Here is an 18053-nt window from a genome sequence, read left to right as displayed (position 1 = left end):
CAAAAAAAAATTCGTTTGGAAAAAGTTCCTCTTAGCTAACCTTCTTCCAACCGCACAGCATTATTTGGTTTCGAAATATAATGCCCAACCATTACAATGGACTCTTTGTTATTTCTAGGTTGGACACATACATCCTAATTCATCTCACTGTAAGCAACAGCAAAGTAGAAATGAAAGCGATCTTGAACATTTACAGATCATTCTTTCATGTCATTAATTGCAGTGATTAACAATAAATTATTTACATACATGTATTACCTTAAAGATCATATGTCCCTTTTGCAGCAACAACACATTTTTTAGAACTTTGCAAGAATTATGAATATGTCATGTATGTCCTATCTGTGAAATTTAAACGTTAGCAGGGTCCTATTTTTCAAATTATGCAAGGAAACCTGTTATACTTGTTAGACTTCACTGTCAGACACTATTGACTGACTGACTGGCCTTTTTTCTTCTTTGGTAATAACATACATAAAATGAGCTGTGAAGGGCACACGAGCATTTGTCTACATCAATAACACCCTTCTTGTAATGTCAAAATTAAACTGACTGAATATTTGGGCAGCATAAAACGTACGACCATTCGGAACAATGGATGGTCTGAAAATCAGACTATTACTTACTGGCTCTATAGCTTTTAAGTCGATTCGACAACTAATAGTCGTTATTTTCCCACTTTAAGACATTTTAAAGCCCAATTTTTGTTTAGGGAAATTCTAAATTAGGATTATCTTTTAAATGCTCTTGGAATTCAACCTTTTTCATTTGTTGGGCCTGCAAATGGGATATAGTACCTTTAACTCATAGCCTGCCATAAGGCTGCATGCGCGCAATCGTTATAGTACTTTGTATATGCGAGAGAGCCATCGCTTGATTGCCATGTGCGTGCAAGGGCGCATTCGTAATAGCAGTTATTGTTCATGCTCATCGGACTGTGCTGTGGGTTTTGCACTTGCTATTCACAGATCCATCGCGTTAATCTCCAAAACAACCTGGCACGGGGGGGGGGGGTATTTGGGACTTCGCACAATGGGGATTAGCCCTGTGGCATGATAAGAGTTAAGTATGCCAATGTTTGTTAGAACAAATGAATTATGCTTTGTTGTCTTTGCATTGAATATGATTCAAATTAAGCAGCCAATTAATCACTCATTTGCAACAAAATGCAAATGTTTGAGTTTGAAAAGTCATATTTGTTAATGTCACGAAATTTCAACCAATGCCGAGCATATCAAGGACTGTAATATCACTATATGGGTATTCTGCAAAATCTGTCATAGACCAGACGCAGGGAATTGTAGCATACAGTTAGATTTAATCGTTTATCTCTCGGATATTCGATATACATCACTAGTTGTATGCCTTATTAACCTCCCCTCTCCTCAGGCACATTTAAAGATAAGCGGGCACATTTACGGGCCGGTGATGATTTGACCACGTAAAACACATAAACTCAAAGAAAATCAATTTCGATTTAAAATGTTTGCCTAAATATGTAATAAAATAAATAAGAGAACATTGATAGCATTAACAAAACTGGGTTTTTGTCTTTATAGTGTATTTTCAGTTTATCGATTATTCTATAGAGACATGAAGCCATAAACATAGAAAACATACTACTGTTTGGAAATCGTTTTTCCCCTGCTCACCTTCTGCCAACCGCATAGCATTATTTGGTTTAAAAACATTATGGACATCCATCACAATGGATTCTCTTATTTTTAGGTGTAACTTCTTAAGGAGAAAATTGAATGATTTGCAACAAAATGCATTTATCGGTTCTAGGAATATTGCCCCCTGGGAAATCACCCCCCCCCCCAGAAAAATTATTACACTCCGGAAAATTACCCCCCATAGAATTACCCCGAGGACAATTACCCCCCGAGGATAACTACCCCGAGGACAATTACCCCCGAGGACAACTATTCCCCGAGGACAACTATACCCACGAGGACAATTACCCCCTTAGGAAAGCTACCCCTTTTGGACAATCAGGATTCAATAGCAAAAGACACATTGAGAGATGGCTACGAGCCCATAAGATCCTATGCATGAACCCATATTCATTCAAAAACTATAGCACTTTATCTTCCTCATTAGTACACATTTCCCTTTAATTATAATTTATGCAACGCCAGTGCGGTTGCTGATTTCCACGAAGGGTATAAGTTTTAGGTAATTTTCCAGCGCTTCTTAAAATGCATAGCAATACTTTCCTCTAGACTAGCGTTATATCAAGGCTCCCTCTCAAGGAATTAAAAGTTTCTCCCAAATCCCAAAGTCTTCACAGACTATTTTGTTTACATGACTCTGGCACTCGTCAAGCACACGTATGGGCACATCTGAGAATAAACACAAGGAGAAGACATTTTCAAAATGGTAAAAAAATAGTTTGTAATCAACGCACTAGAAACGATTTAAATAACAATAATAATAATTCGTCCTTATAAAGTGCATTTCAAATTCTCCACTCCCTGGGGAGCAATCAAGCCAGTCGCCATTTTACATGCGCCACTTGCTAATCAAACCACATTAACTTTCGCATCCTGCCGGGTACCCATGTAACACCTGAGTGGAGAGTAAGCCACAAATATATTTAAATAATTTTCTGGAATGTTTGAACTCTAGACCCATCCCTGGTGAGACAAGTGGAGTCTCTTGAATTTAAAATTCATCCGCTGCTAAGGCAGGAGAATTCAATAACCTATGTAGCATTTTCCATTAGTAAACCACCCAACTATCGATGTTAAAAACCATTCTGTTTGCTTTGTTTGTTATTGTGCGTGTGTGTGTGTGAGAGAGAGAGGGAGAGAGAGGGAGAGAGAGAGAGAGGAGAATATATGTTTATGTGTGCGTGTGTGTGTGTGTGTGTGTGTGTATGAATATGTGTGCATAATACAATGTAGATGAAAATAAGGCATTTTCTAGTGAACATATACATTAACAGTTAACAATTAAATTATTCATACCCCTGGGAAATTTGATGTTTTTTGTGTATTTTATTACTCAAGAATGAAATGTAGACTGGCTGAATAAAGGCCTTTGGTGAATACTCTTAACCCCCCCCCCCTTTAACTTTTTGTATGTATGTGTATTGGAGGAAACCCCCCTCCACCCCCCCCCCCCCTTTGTTTGTTTTTTAATTAAAAAAAATATTTAAAAAAAAAAAATTGTGATAATAGGTGACCCAAAAAAGCTGACCTCCCCCCACCCCACCCCCGCTTATTCAGCGGCTGGCTGAGTCGTTGCGAAATTGTCGGCGTGATTTTTACATTTTAACCCCCCCCCCTCGAAAAAATCCTGCGTACGCGCATGATATGAACTGCATACAAATTGTAGTGATCCGCCATTTTGAATTGGGGCATGTTTTGTAATTGATTTTTAGAGTATAGCTATAATGCTATGAGCTTTGAAAAAAAAAACAATTGCAGTTTATATACGTTTTTAAATTGCAATTAAATATTAATATGAAATACTTGATTCAATATAATTAATAAAAACAATGTGAATACCAACTTTCCATTCCGCCATTTACTTTATTACTAAGTTTGCCTTTTATACATTTCTTGTTGCGCGTGATAATACAAATGCTAGTTCCAGTAATGTTCAGATTTGTCATGCTTTGTATCAGCAGTATCAAAAATTTACTAGCAATTCCACATTGAAACGAAGTACAATACAGGGTGTACCTGAAAATAGAAATCCAAGCTTAGATTCGTAAAACTCAATTCTTCTACTACTAAAAAAAATTATTAATTTATACATCACCCGAAAGCTCATTTTCCTTTCTATTGTATGACAACTAGAATGTGATCATTAAATCACATATTTTTGTTCTTTTTTCTGCATTTTTTCTGCATTTTTTCTGCATTTTTTCAAAATAAAATATAACTGAATACCAAAGAACATATAAATGTAAGGTATAATACAATATAAACAAACAATAATTTCTTCATGTCAAAATATTTGTTTACATAATATATGTACATTCAATAACGAAACTTATTTTTTCCATAACATATTATCATAAATTTTAAGTATTATCCGTACTATTCTGTTGGGAAAGTGCAGGAGACCGCAATCATAAGCAAAGCTTGACAAGGATTGTGTATGAATTGTACAAGTGTATATATATATATATATGACTGATTAAAGACAGTCTGAAGTGGCACTGACAAGAAAACTAAACGAATCAATGATAGTCGTTTTGACAGACAAATGATTTGGAAATATTAATTATTGAAACTCATCATGTAAAGCCTGATATTCTTATCTTCCATTTTAATCATTTTAAGGATAGCCTAAATACCCTTTTTTTTTTACACAGTTACTTCAAAAGGTTTTTCTCATGTGATTATTAATTTCGTCATATGTACATTTTTTGGCCTACATTTGCACCTATATATTTTTGTCTTACATATACATTCGTGTAAGTTAATCATGTATAGGGTTTAGAGACAATTAACCTTAGGCGCTGTATGAAGGTAAATCATATATTCGTGTATTAGCTTTTCTGTATTAACCAAAAGTAATTGAGGAATATTTAGTAATTTAACGATAAACTTGGGTCTCCTTTTTCAGGGACACCATGAACAAAGAAATTAATGCTTGAACAAAATTGGTAACGAATACAACCAAAATAATCTAGAATAAATACATATTTTCCGAGTAACATATGGTGATATCAATTTTGACAAAGATACTTTAAATCGAAAGGCACAAAAAACTATATAGGCACTTTGTTCATTCAACAACTAGGTAAATTCAAGAATTGCAAGTATTTGTCATTACTTGAAAAAGCAAAAAGAAAAAAATTGTATATTTTGTATCTCCTACGGTTTTTTCATAAGTTTTCCTCACTGCTTTATTTTTCGTCAACCGACGCAGGATATATACGTATATATACGTTTATAGATGTTTATATAATTCTTCATGAGATTTGCCAATTCCATTGACACAACTGGATTCGCAACGGAGCTAAATTTTTCAATCTTCGCAACAACAACAAAATCAAAAAATAGGACACCAATGGGGAACCATCATTGTCTAATTTCCTTTCGCATTATAAATATATACATATATATCATGACATGACTAAAAATTACTAAACTGAATTGTAAAAAAATCATCGTTTCATCATCATCATTATACTTTTTTTCAAAAAATGGAATGACCGGTTCACTGAGCAATACACCACAAAGTATCATTTCAAAACATCTTCTGATCATGAATACTTCGATAAGGATAATATGTTTTGTACAGACATAATTCCTGCATTAAATATAACAAAGATGATAACAAATAACAATCACCTGCTTGCCTGAATATATGTTGACGGACTTTTGTAAATTGTAAATTGCTTGGGGAAGGGGGATGGGCCGGGTTCAATGTGGTCTAGTTGTTAAGGCATTGGCGTTCTCAGCAAGTAAACCGGTTCGATTCAAGGCAGAACAGAAATTAAACCTTTGCAAACAAATTTTTTAAAAGGAAAGCAATAGGGTCCTTGGATTTTAGCTACTCAATCATTATATTCTAATTTCCATTCGCAATATATACATATATACATCATGTCATGATTAAAAATTACTCAAATGAATTGAAAAAAAACCTATCGTACCATCATCACCATCATATTTTTCTCAACAATAAAAAGACGTCTTCTTTGAGTATTACACCACAGAATATCGTTATAAAAAAATCATCTGATCATGAATACTTCGATAACTATCAATAAAATTGTCAGATAATTGTTTTTCATTGAAATATAATAATATTATAATAAAAATCAATCATCTGGTCTCCCAAATATGTGGTGACGGACTATTGGTAATTGCAAAATGCTCGGGGAAGGGAAATGGAGGGTTCAGTTAAGACCCAGCCCCGCTCCCCCCCCCCCTTCCCTAAGGGATTATGCAAATGTACAATCATGTTCTCTTAATAAGACCTTATTCTTGCTTTAAATAAATGAATAAAACACCCTTTACATTTTTTGTAATCAGGTAAGAATGAAGACATCGCTAAAGTCAAAACCTCAACTGTGCCTTTGGCCTTTCAAAAATCGGTGGTGCCACTGAATCTATGTCACTGCTCTAATTTCTTCTGATGTCAACCGTTGAATCCATTGGAAGATTGACGGCAGCATCGCTAGTTACAGAAGCAACATCATCACTCCTCTCATTGTGTATGGTGTCATCCTCTGCACCCTAAGGGATACTGGTGGCAGCATCATTGTTGGTGGAAGCAACATCACCGGTGGCCTCAGTAGCTTTCATGGCATTAGTTGAATCCAGAGTAAAACTGACCGTGTCAGCATCCGTGGTGGAGAAAACATCATCATCTCTCTTAGTGACATTTGTGACAGATGCATCAAGAAGAAGACTGACCGTCACGACATCAGTGCTTGTTGGATCACGATCCGTGTCCTTCTTCTGTTCCTTGGTTGAACTTTAAATATCTTTGTGCATAGGTGGTGTGACCCCTTCCTCAACCTGGCTAACATCAAAGGTCGGATTGAACATACATGTACACATAGGATCGGGATTGTCGTCTTCGGTAGCCAACACGAAATTACCCGTGGCTCCTGGGCGCAATATGCCAGGTGACGAGGATGGCACCGTCGAGCTTACCCCACCGCTGGAAGTGCTTGCTTCTTTCTTTAGGAACTTGTCGAAACAAGTTATCCCCCATTTCTTACGGATATGAGGCTTCCGGGCGCAGTAGAGTAGAAAGATGAACAATCCCTGGAAGGAGTTGAGGACGATGAAGATTGGCTGGGCCACCTGTTGAACGCAAATGTTCCAGAAATATTATAATTACGTATATGGCATTCCTACATGTTCTTCAGGTACTAAACATCTAAAGTGGTATTACTTGGGTATGTAATTATCATAACCGAGTTCTCAAGATACTTCTTAGAAGAGAAAGATATCACACATGAGTTATTCTTTAAACTCGTTGGCTTTACCTGACTGAATGACGGGATCAAAAGAAGATATCCGGTGATCCAGGTCAGACCGAGCAGAAGCAAGATGCAGATCGCGTTCTGGACGCGTTCGATAGTCTCTTGACGTTCTGCCTTAGCCTCTCTTTTCACCCGGCCAGTGAAGTTGGCTGACCGGAGCAATTGTCGAACCACCAGGATGAAGATGACAATGTTGATGAGGAGGATGATGGACATGGGAATCAGGAGACCACCGATTTGAGCCCAGAATTGTAGAAAGCATCTATTGATAGTAAATATGCATTTTGTAATGTGACTGAATCAAGTCAATCAGTACTGACTTTCTTAGCGATAGTTATACAAAATGTCCATGGTCCTTGAAACAATTTATCTGAGAAATTGTCAAGGTAAATCATTTCCCATTATTTATTTATTTGCTTTCACATACATTACTAAAAACATCTGAGCTTTTAGTATGTGTGGTGAATGTGCTTTCTAAAGCTTGGATCACAACACATATCCATGAAAGTGGTACCTAAAGTAAACTCCATCTTCATGATCGCTTTTAATTATTGCTTCATCTGTTCATCGGGAGTCATCATGTGATTATGAGATTATTACAACTATAATGGAAACAATTGGACATGTTCAGGTTGAATCATTTTGTGCTATGTGTAACATGTGTGACGACAATCGCGTCGATCGAGATTAAGCCAAGGGATGGCATGGGTATGCGGGTACACATGAAATGAGCAGAGTTGAAAGAGCAGAGGAGAGACCAAAGAACCAGCGAAGGAGAGAGCAAATACGAGATATGGTGTGTTTCGAACGAGTAGTCTGACAAAGGTTTAGCAGGGAAAGTGCAGTGATAGAATTAGAAAGGTATAAAAATGAATTTACACAGGACAGTAGCCTAGTCACTGTCGGACACTACTAGACTTATATTATAGACCCAACTACAAGTATTCCCACTGGGCAATTTTGCATCAACTGTTACCACTTACAGATCATCTCGGGCGTAAGATCCTCTAGCAATAGCTCCGGTAAGAACCACGATTAGTGCAGGAATTCCTGAAATTACAAACGTGCAATTGTAAGGAAATACATTGTTTATAGTTATTCATAACACGCCTACACTGGACATGGGCCAAGCTAGCTCATTCCTTTCCCCGTTTCTCTGATATGCCTTAGTCCAGTAGACGGTACCATAGACCATGTACATGACCTGGAAAAGTTGATAAGTACAAGGTTTTTTTGTTGATTCGTGTTCTAGATGGGTATTGAAGTAAATTCAGCTTGGTTGCCAGCTTGGCAACTTTTTTAATAGCCATATTAGCATAATCATCTAATTAGCATTTGTGCAATTTGTGATAATGTTGCTAATCTCAATCCAGGAAGCATGAAAACATGGATAATACGACTTTTCAAGGGTTTTATATGACAAGGAATTCATTTATGACACCAATTTTTATTTTAAGTAATACAATTGTCTTAAATAGCATAATTAGCATAATATGTACAATATATGGACTTCATTGTCAGTGTTTGTCTATAAAGCCTTAAAATGGTGCAATGCAACATTGTAAATCACTTTTGAAAGAATAATCATTAATTCATGAGAAGATATCCCATGTATACGTAGTATAATTAGCCTTATTAGCATTATAATCTAATTAGCATATATGTGCAGTATGTAATAAGGTTGCTTATCTTAATCCAGGAAGCCTGAAAACGTGCATATTGTGACTTTTCAAGGATTTTCCATGACCAGGAATTCATTTATGACACCAGTATTTATTTTAAGTAATGAATTGTCTTAAATAGCATCATGATGAGCTAATTAGCACATGTACGATGTATGGACTTTGTTGTCATTGTTTATCTATAAAGCCTAAAAATGGTGCAATGCAAAATTGTAAATGACCTTTTGAAAGACTATACATTAATTCATTAGAAGATATTCCATGTAGATGTCGTATAATTTGCCTAATTAGCATATACACTGTATATGCAATATGTAATAATGTTGTTAATCTTAATCCAGGAAGACTGAAAACATGGATAATATGATTTTATGATTTAGTTGTGACACCATTTTTCATTTTTAACTAATGCAATAAGCTTAATATGTAATTATTGTACTAATATTAAATAAGCTTAATTAGCATATATGTAGAATATTAATTATTTGGGACTCTATTTAGCTTCACAAATTGTATGTCCAATGTGGTGGTTATCTTGGTCGCAAGGCAATGTTGTCGAACCTCATAAAATGTCTAGGAAATGACGAGGTCATCGTACGCATTGATGGTTGGGCTTCAGTCATTGGATTTAGAGAGACTGTCAAAAAAACACTAAAGATGGTTAAAGCAGATGATAATGATGGAATCGATGATGTGATGAGACAGGTACTATATAGGCCAGGGATGTTGAATACAACAGTGCGAACTATGATCTGTCTATGTTTACCAAAGCCAGAACCATTGAGAGTACAGGCCCGACGTTGCTCAAGCTTGTGGCAGAATTCCTGGAAAAGTCATATTATCCATATCCATATCCATATCCATATGGGGGCGCCAGCCCCCCCCCCCCCAATAAAATTGAACCATGACTTATTTTCAATTCCATATACAAATTATGTATAAATGTTCGTGATATCACATGATTTTCAACAAATAACGCGTTTCTGTTGCAAACTGACACATTCCCAAATAGCCAGGAAGAGCGTATGTTTGTTATAGTCACTAAGGGGCCTTATAGTGGCCACTAACAGTAGTAAAATAATTAGTAAAACATTAGTAAAAAAATTCCTTTCCAGAAGCTACTGTGACAAGCACTGCCGAGAGATACATGCTACCCACCACTCGGACTGAGCATGCACAGATTTGCGAACGAGCGTTCAATAGTTACATCATGTAACACTGCACATGGGGCCCAGTCGGGAAACTGAATTCAGACAAGAACACGATACAACGAATCATCGTCTCTCTCTTATAATTTAATGACACGTGAAAGCTTCCGCGCTTCGCGCGGAATGGGCAAAAATGAATTCAGACATGGATTAAGATTTATTTATTGAAACATTAAAGTTTCCGCGCTTTGCGCGGGAGGGGAGGGGGGGAGAACTGTTTTCAGACAAGGATTAAGAGTCGGGCCTGGTACAATGAATCGTCTTCTTTCTCTAATCATTTAATGAAACGTGAAAGCTTCCGCGCTTCGCGCGGGATGGGCGAAAAAGAATTCAGACAAGGATTGAGAGTAATAATTGAATAAAACGCAAGGCTTCCGCGCTTTGCGCGGGAGGGGAGGGGGAACTGAATTCAGATAAGGATTGAGAGTCGAGAACGGTACAACGAATCGTCGTCTTTCTCTAATAATTTAATGAAGTGTCAAATCTTCCGCGCGAAGTGCGGAAGGGGGAAAACTGAATTCAGACATGAACACGATACAACGAATCATCGTCTCTCTCTAATAATTTAATGACACGTGAAAGCTTCTGCGCTTCGCGCGGAATGGGCGAAAATGAATTCAGACAAGGATGAAGAGTAATGAATTTAATGAAACGTCAAAGCTTCGGCGCTTCGCGCGGGAGGGTAGTGGGGGAGAACTGATTTCAGACAAGGATTAAGAGTCGGGACTGGTACAATGAATCGTCTTCTTTTTCTAATAATTAAATAAAACGTCAAAACTAAATTCAGACAAGAACACGATGCAACGAATCGTCTTCTCTCTCTAATAATTTAATGACACGTGAAAGCTTCCGCGCTTGGCGCGGAATGGGCGAAAAAGAATTCAGACAAGGATTAAGAGTATTGAATTTAATGAAACGTCAAAGCTTCGGCGCTTCGCGCGGGAGGGGAGGGGGAGAACTGATTTCAGACAAGGATTAAGAGTCTGGACTGGTACAATTAATCGTCTTCTTTCTCTAATAATTAAATAAAACGTCAAAACTAAATTCAGATAAGAACACGATACAACGAATCGTCTTTTTTTCTCTAATCATTTGAGTAAACGTGAAAGCTTTCGCGCTTCGCGGGGGATGGGCGAAAAAGAATTCAGACATGGATTGAGAGTAATAATTGAATGAAACGCAAGGCTTCCGCGCTTCGCGCGGGAGGGGGGATGGAACTGAATTCAGATAAGGATTGAGAGTCGAGAACGGTACAACGGATCGTCTTCTTTCTCTAATAATTTAATGGAGTGTCAAAGCTATCGCGCTTCGCGCGGGAGGGGAGGGGGGGGGGGGGACTGATGATAATAACTTAGTTCCTGGCCCGGGTTTATAGGGTTAAATTTGTAGGCATGAATATATTTGTCGGTAATTGATGGCCTGAAAATGCGTCTAATTTGATTCTAAAATTGCAAATGCTTCTTACTCTAGGAGGGGCCAGAACCCCCTCCCAGACACACCGCCGCTTGGTCGCTCCGCTCCCTCGCCGCCTAAGCCTCGTTCTGTCGCTTCATCGTTTCACATATACTTCACCCCATGCCATTTTGTGCCCCCACCCCCCGGTAAGAAATTCCTGGATTCGCCACTGATGCCCATACCCATGAGCGGGCCCATTAGACACTACTTTGATAACTGTTCAGCGGGGCCTGCATGTTAGAGTGGGGGTGATGCGGATTTTTTTTTATCAGCCCCCCCCCCCCCCCCCAAAAAAAAAAAAAAAAAAAAACGTTTTTGCTTATTACGCCATTGCTCCCATGGGTTTAGAGTCTTCTTTGTACAAATCACATGCCATGCCGATTATTATATATCAATTACACATTAATGGCGACCTATGACGAATTCATGGGCATTGTTAGATGACGAACGGTAAAACTTCATCAAGGGCCTATCAACTTTTACTCAACACCAACTACAATCAGTTTCCTCCCCATCTCGTGGCCGACGTCACCACCAATCTCATCCTCCTCGGGATCAACGACGACCCACCCATTACTGCCCAGGCCCTGAACCCTAATGCCGCATCCCTTAAATGTATCCTTGAAATGCACTTGAAATGATCTAGTTTTGCGAACAAAGCAGCTCCTGCATTAGCCGTCATTAGCACATATTGTGACCTCCTACATTTATGTACCCCTATTATATTGTCTGCCTTTTCTCTATTTGACTCAATCTGCGAAGGGTACAATTCTGCAGTTGTATGAAATCTGGATGAAATCAAGAAGAAGAGGAAGATGCCTGTTGGACTATAGTCCGTCTCAGTGTGATCTTTACATACGTATTGTCAATTTAATTAGCATGGTTCAATGAATATAGTACACTGCCAGAGGTTTTGAATTACTTTGTTCTTTAGAAAACAGTGGGGGAAAATGTCCTTTGTTTAATATATGAATTGTAAAAGAATTACATTTGATCGCCCATTCTTTATTTTTGTATTGCTGTAAGTTGATCGCAGCAAAGCAGGTTGTCGGACCATGCCAAATTTATACTGTTAGCACCTACATGTATAGTTCAAACAAGTCTGTCAAAGGTATCTGATCTAGAGACATTCTATAGGTATGTAAAAAACATAAATTTCTTACCCCATGCAGCTAAGAAAGCCTTGAACATGAAATTCTGGATGTAGGTGTTAAAGATCTTCACAATGATGAGGTAGATATTGTACCCCTCTACACCCATCCATGCAATGGAGGACAAAACGAAGTAGTGAACTAGGGCCGTCAGGAACCCACAGGGTCCAGCTTGGACCTCACGATAATCTCTGATAGAATCCAGTGAGATCATGATGACAAATGTCGTGTAGAGACACAGCAAGGTCAGGCACAGATAGATGAAGATCTGGTTAGTCTGTTTGGTCCTTAAATCCCTATGAAGATCAAAATAAGGTTAGAAAAGCGTCGAAGCAATTTTGTACCATATGTACAGGTCACGTCATTAGCAACACAGAACATAGAAACATCAAACAACATGAAAAAAACAAAGTAAAATGAAGGGGAAAATCTTTATAAAATGAAGGAGAATACTTTATTTTGCTTTACATATATACATGTATCTCTTCTATTTCTTGGCACAAACCATTAGAATGGCCACGCGTGTTGAATACAATTTATCATGGTGTAACTATTAAGGACGATGTCGAATGGGAAATATATATATACGCCAAAGATGTTCGAAACGAATATGCTTTCTATTCTATGCAAACCATTACGCAGATGATTCGATCTACGAATTTGATAGAATATCAATATATAATATTGGTGCGATATAAACAAATTAATAATGTAATATATTTATGACCCTCATCACACCACCCCTACACCACCAAGCAACTAATCATATGATGGTGTTTTCTCTCTCTTCTTCTTCTTCTCCACTTGTTCTTCTTCTTCTCCTCCTCTCCTCCTCTTCTCCTTTCTATCATGAACTGTACATTGTTGATAGTAGTCCTCAACAGTTCTGCTGGTTCAAACAGAAGTGATATCGAACAGAACTGTGCTGGAGGTTTATACGTATTTCACAAATCATTTGATTAAGAGATACTTGCAATTTGCAAGATTATTTAATGAATTCAAAAATTGCATCTTTTTTATAGTTTATGTAATTATTGTTTGTTCAAAAACTAACATATAAAAATCGAAAATAAAACGACCAGAGAATAACTATATATTATGTCCCTTTGTATTACATTAATGATGGCATTTTTTTTTCTCAATGGGCTCACTTGTTCCACAAGTAGGTTGCCAATGTCACAAGAAGACTGAAAATAGAAATACAGCAGCCAATGTAAGTCAGGATGTTGTAAGCCTCGATTGGTGAATTCTCCGGTCTATGGATATCCTGTAACATGAAAGAAATTTGAGCCCAAACTGAAACACATTCTTCGAATGCCCAAATAAATCTGAGTATTAGACCATCGGCTCTCATAAGGTCTTTGTGTCATTATTTGAAAACTGAGAAATCCGAGGCTTATTAAAGTGGTAGAACCTCCATATTACTGATGGAAAACAAAGAAAAGAATGTCACTTTACTATCTTTCACACAAAACATCACATCTCCAAACTTTATTCGATCTCAAAAGTGAGAAAATTATTCAAACCGAGTTGAAGACCAGCTCTATACTCCAGCGTTCTTCGGAAGTAAGAGGGAAATTGTAAAAGGGGAAGAGGTCGAAAAATGACTGCTCGTCCACAAACACCTGTTAGTATTTCTTGGACCAACTAAACCCCTGGGTCATCAAGAGGACTATTACACTATGGGCGTGTTTATGCTTCACTTTTTCTGGCCAGAATCAGGCATCTGTTACGCGTTTAGTTTAAAACACGGTTGCGTCCATGCTCACTTTTGTAGAATCACCGAAAAACGGCGATCACGATCGCCGATCGTAAACTCACAAAAAGATGCGTAAAATTGCCTGGAGGAGCCAGAGAAGTGAGCATGAACAGTACACCGTGGAACTGCGATTACGATGAGCGTTTACGATGAGCGTTACAAATCGCTCATTCTCCCTTCAAAATCAAGCATAAACGCGCCCAAAGTCTCTAGTAACATACTGCGTTTATATAGTTAGTAAGGGCTACAGTTATCCGGGGAGTAGTTAAATGGTAAGAATGGATATAATAAGTAACTAATATTGTTTTTCACTGACCATTATAACAGCGAAGTTGGTAAGATGATCACACGCCCAGCGCACTCTCTCCTCATCATAACGCTCATCAGAAGATGTGATTCCAGAAACAAGAACACACCCATCTTGGGACCAATCTTTCTGCTCCTCATCCCAGAATGAACAATTGGGATTCGTGTAGCCAGACTACATAACAACAACAACAAAAACAGCAAGAAATGCATAGACCCATAATAACATTTGTTAAAGAAGGCATGAAAGTAGAATAAATGATAATCTGATTGTCAGTTTAAAAGCCCAAGTATTATGAGAGGAATCAAACACAGGAGTTAAAAAAGAAAAACATAGGCTGAGATAACAATAATAAATAATACATTATCCCCTATATATATATATATATATATATGTGTGTGTGTCTAGAAATTTAATTCTCTATAAATACTGCTAAATGTAGATTACAAACATGTGATAAACACGTTATTCTGGCATTTTATTGTTACGATAATAATAATAATATCGCTTTCATATAGCGCTTAATACATCTATGATGTCTTTAAGAGCTTTACAGATATACTATTACCCCGGCCATTGGATTCAATACTTGCCCGAACACATTCTGTGCACAATCTCCACTTCCTGGGTCTTACCGGGTACCCATTTAACACCTGGGTGGAGAGCAGCAAGTGCAGGTTAATATCTTGCCAAAGGATATTAGTGCCGTGTCGAGATGCGAACCCTCGACCTTCGCATCTCTAGTCAAGCGCATTAAACCACTCGACCAAGACACTATAGATCTTACCATTATTGTAGTGAAGGTAAAATTGATGAATTCGTTCAAGGCTGCTACTTTCCCTTGACCGATACTGAGAGAAATCACGTGCGAGTTCGCCGATCGATTGAAGCCTTCATTATCTGCACTGATTGTGCGCAATGATTTAGAAATGAACAGGGCTGGACTTGAAAATACATTGAAGTTGACCCGGATGTGGTCACCACTGCCATTCGACGGAATGATGGATGAAACTGAAGGTGGAATGTTGACCTGAGCGATGGTGTCTGGTATGTTAGCATCTTGGTCATCTGGAATCGGAGGACTGATGGTAATATTGGACTTGGTCAGGTCTGAAAGACTGTATACAGCTAGCGAAATCACGAGACCGCTCATTACGTCGTCAGCAAGTACACTCTGAACCTGTTATGTGAATTACAACTTCAATTATTATTATTATTGTTATTATTGTTATTATTTATATTATTATTATTATTATTATTATTATTATAATTATTATTATCGTTATTATTATTATTATTATTATCAATATTATTGTTATTATCATTCTCATCTTCATCATTATTATGTGAATTAGAACCCCAATTACTATTATTATTTTTTTTAATTATTTTTATCATTATTATTATTACTATCATTGTGAACATCATTATTATTGTATTCATTATTTTTTATTATTATTATCCATATTATCTGAAAGTGAGAGAAGGAACATTTGCTCATGCACGATGTAAAATGATCTCCCTTGATAAATTCATAAAAGCAGATCAATTGAGGTGTTCAAAAATATATTATTAAGATTTCGATTGGAACATACTTAATTGTTCCATTTTTTATGTTCTGTAGTCTGATTAAAAATCTATCAAGAATTATTACCTTATCCTTTTATTTTATAAAGATTGGTTAAAACATTACGGAAAATCTGAGACACTGTCTGTAATCTTTGCTTGAAAAATGACTGACAGTTTCAATCATTTGGGATTGCAGACAAAAAGCACTGTATGATGTTCGCGCTCGGACAAAGAACATTGTAACACTTAAAGTAGTGGGTATCGCAGCAAAATTTTACTATTTTCATGTTAACCAAAATTTCGAGGGATCTCACTCTTGAACTATTAAGCGGTATTGGCATTGTTCGTTTCTTTACAGGGAATGGCTAAAATCACGACTCTAACTTCGACCATTCAGATGGATGGATTTCTTAAGTGAGGTATATAATAAATATCATTATTATTATTTTTGTTTTATAATTGTTTGTGCCGCGACTTGTTGGACACCAGATTGAATAAGACCACAATGAAAGAATGGCAGTGTCAGGATTTTTAAATTTTGTTATCTATGCAAAAAAAGGGAAAATAAACGTGAACATGAAATTCTATATTTTAGTATACTGGTTGAAATCAAATTATTTTTTCATAACCTAGGATATAGGCCTAAATGTAAAATCACCTGTACGGCTACATTTGGCTGCTGAATGTTGAGCATCCCACCATCGGCAACCTGAACATGACTGATTTGTTCCTCAAAAGCCTGGACAAACTTACTTATTGCCCCACCTTCGTCCTGTGCGGCTTCAAGTTCTTCTGTTTCTACCTGAGCTATATTGTTCACAATACTCGTTATAGACTTTGTTACCTGTCAATCCAATCACAAAAGAAGAAGATGGTTTAAACCATAGTAGGAGAAAGTTGCCAAAGCCCGGAAATCAAACTGAATGACAATAGGATATTAAATAACATGACAGCCCTTTCACAGCTTTTATTTTAAAGCTGTTGAACAACTTCTGGAAGAACCAACCGTCGAGGGGTCAAAAAGATATGTTAGGGCAGTTAAAGACCTAAATCTGTATTGGAACAAATTACATATTATACAAATTGTCCAAAAACAGCCTGATGCGGGGTAAGGTTCCTTCATTCACAGTAGTTTAGCTTCAAGGCCTCAAATATTGTTAAAAACGGTTATGGGATTTACCTCTTTCATATTCTATAAACAATTTATATATGTATTGGAGGGAAAACTTCACTTTTTCCCCATGAGATATTTATCGGAACATAATAAAATTCATCAACCATCGCAACGTCATATTCAATAGGATCGGTCTGGTATCGTGCAGAATACCTCTTCACTAGTAAGATTTAGCTTCACAATGTTTGATGTTATCTCTGCCACAAACATGATGTCATCTGATGTGATATCTTCGATGTTGGAAGTAATGTACGCAACTTGCTGGCTGACTTCAGCTGCGTTTTCTTCACTTACGATTACCTAAAATTTGAGGGGAAACTATTATTACAGCATGTACACTTTGAGTTGAGTGATAAAACTTTCCCTCCCTAGGGCCCGCCCCCCCCCCCCCACTCAGTGTTATTTAGGGAACGCGTATGCATGTTCCCTCTCTTTGAAATCCCCCCTAAGTCCGCTGTGTAAAGTCCATACTGGCCGATTATTTTTTTTGTGTATTACGAGCCGGACTTTGTTGTGTGAAAGTACCCTTTTACCGGAGATCTGGGGAACATGAATGCGGTCCCTCCGTTCCCGGAGTGGGGGGGGGGGGGTCTTAAGGTAACATCAACAATTAGCGAACGCATTCCCCTTACAATATTGCAATGACAAATAAGTAGGTTTCTTTTTCCATATACCATCTTAATTATAACAAAAATTAAGGATGTGTCCTATAATATCTAATTTCACAACTCATGAACCGGCAAATGGTAGATTATTTCCGAATAAATTATCGCTACGGTTGTCA

General features: G+C 37.4%; 1 protein-coding gene across 1 annotated transcript; it reads right to left on the bottom strand.

Annotated features, from left to right (window-relative positions):
• Positions 1-5912: 5912 nt before the first annotated feature.
• On the bottom strand, positions 5913-17479 carry LOC105446784 (adhesion G-protein coupled receptor G2-like). Its single transcript, XM_030987532.1, has 9 exons — positions 17423-17479; positions 16754-16939; positions 15314-15706; positions 14536-14700; positions 13612-13727; positions 12473-12756; positions 7948-8014; positions 6968-7226; positions 5913-6782 (listed from the first exon to the last, which is right to left on the bottom strand). Exons 1-9 carry the CDS (start codon positions 17477-17479, stop codon positions 6450-6452), a joined length of 1860 nt encoding a protein of 619 aa, XP_030843392.1. The 3' UTR covers positions 5913-6449.
• Between the last annotated feature and the right edge of the window lie 574 nt (positions 17480-18053).

The sequence above is a fragment of the Strongylocentrotus purpuratus genome, unplaced genomic scaffold (assembly GCF_000002235.5).
Source record: "Strongylocentrotus purpuratus isolate Spur 01 unplaced genomic scaffold, Spur_5.0 spur5_scaffold_16, whole genome shotgun sequence".
Taxonomy (NCBI): Eukaryota; Metazoa; Echinodermata; class Echinoidea; order Camarodonta; family Strongylocentrotidae; genus Strongylocentrotus; species Strongylocentrotus purpuratus.
The sequence above is the reverse complement of the archived record's forward strand: the minus strand, read 5'-3'. Positions and strand labels throughout refer to the sequence as shown.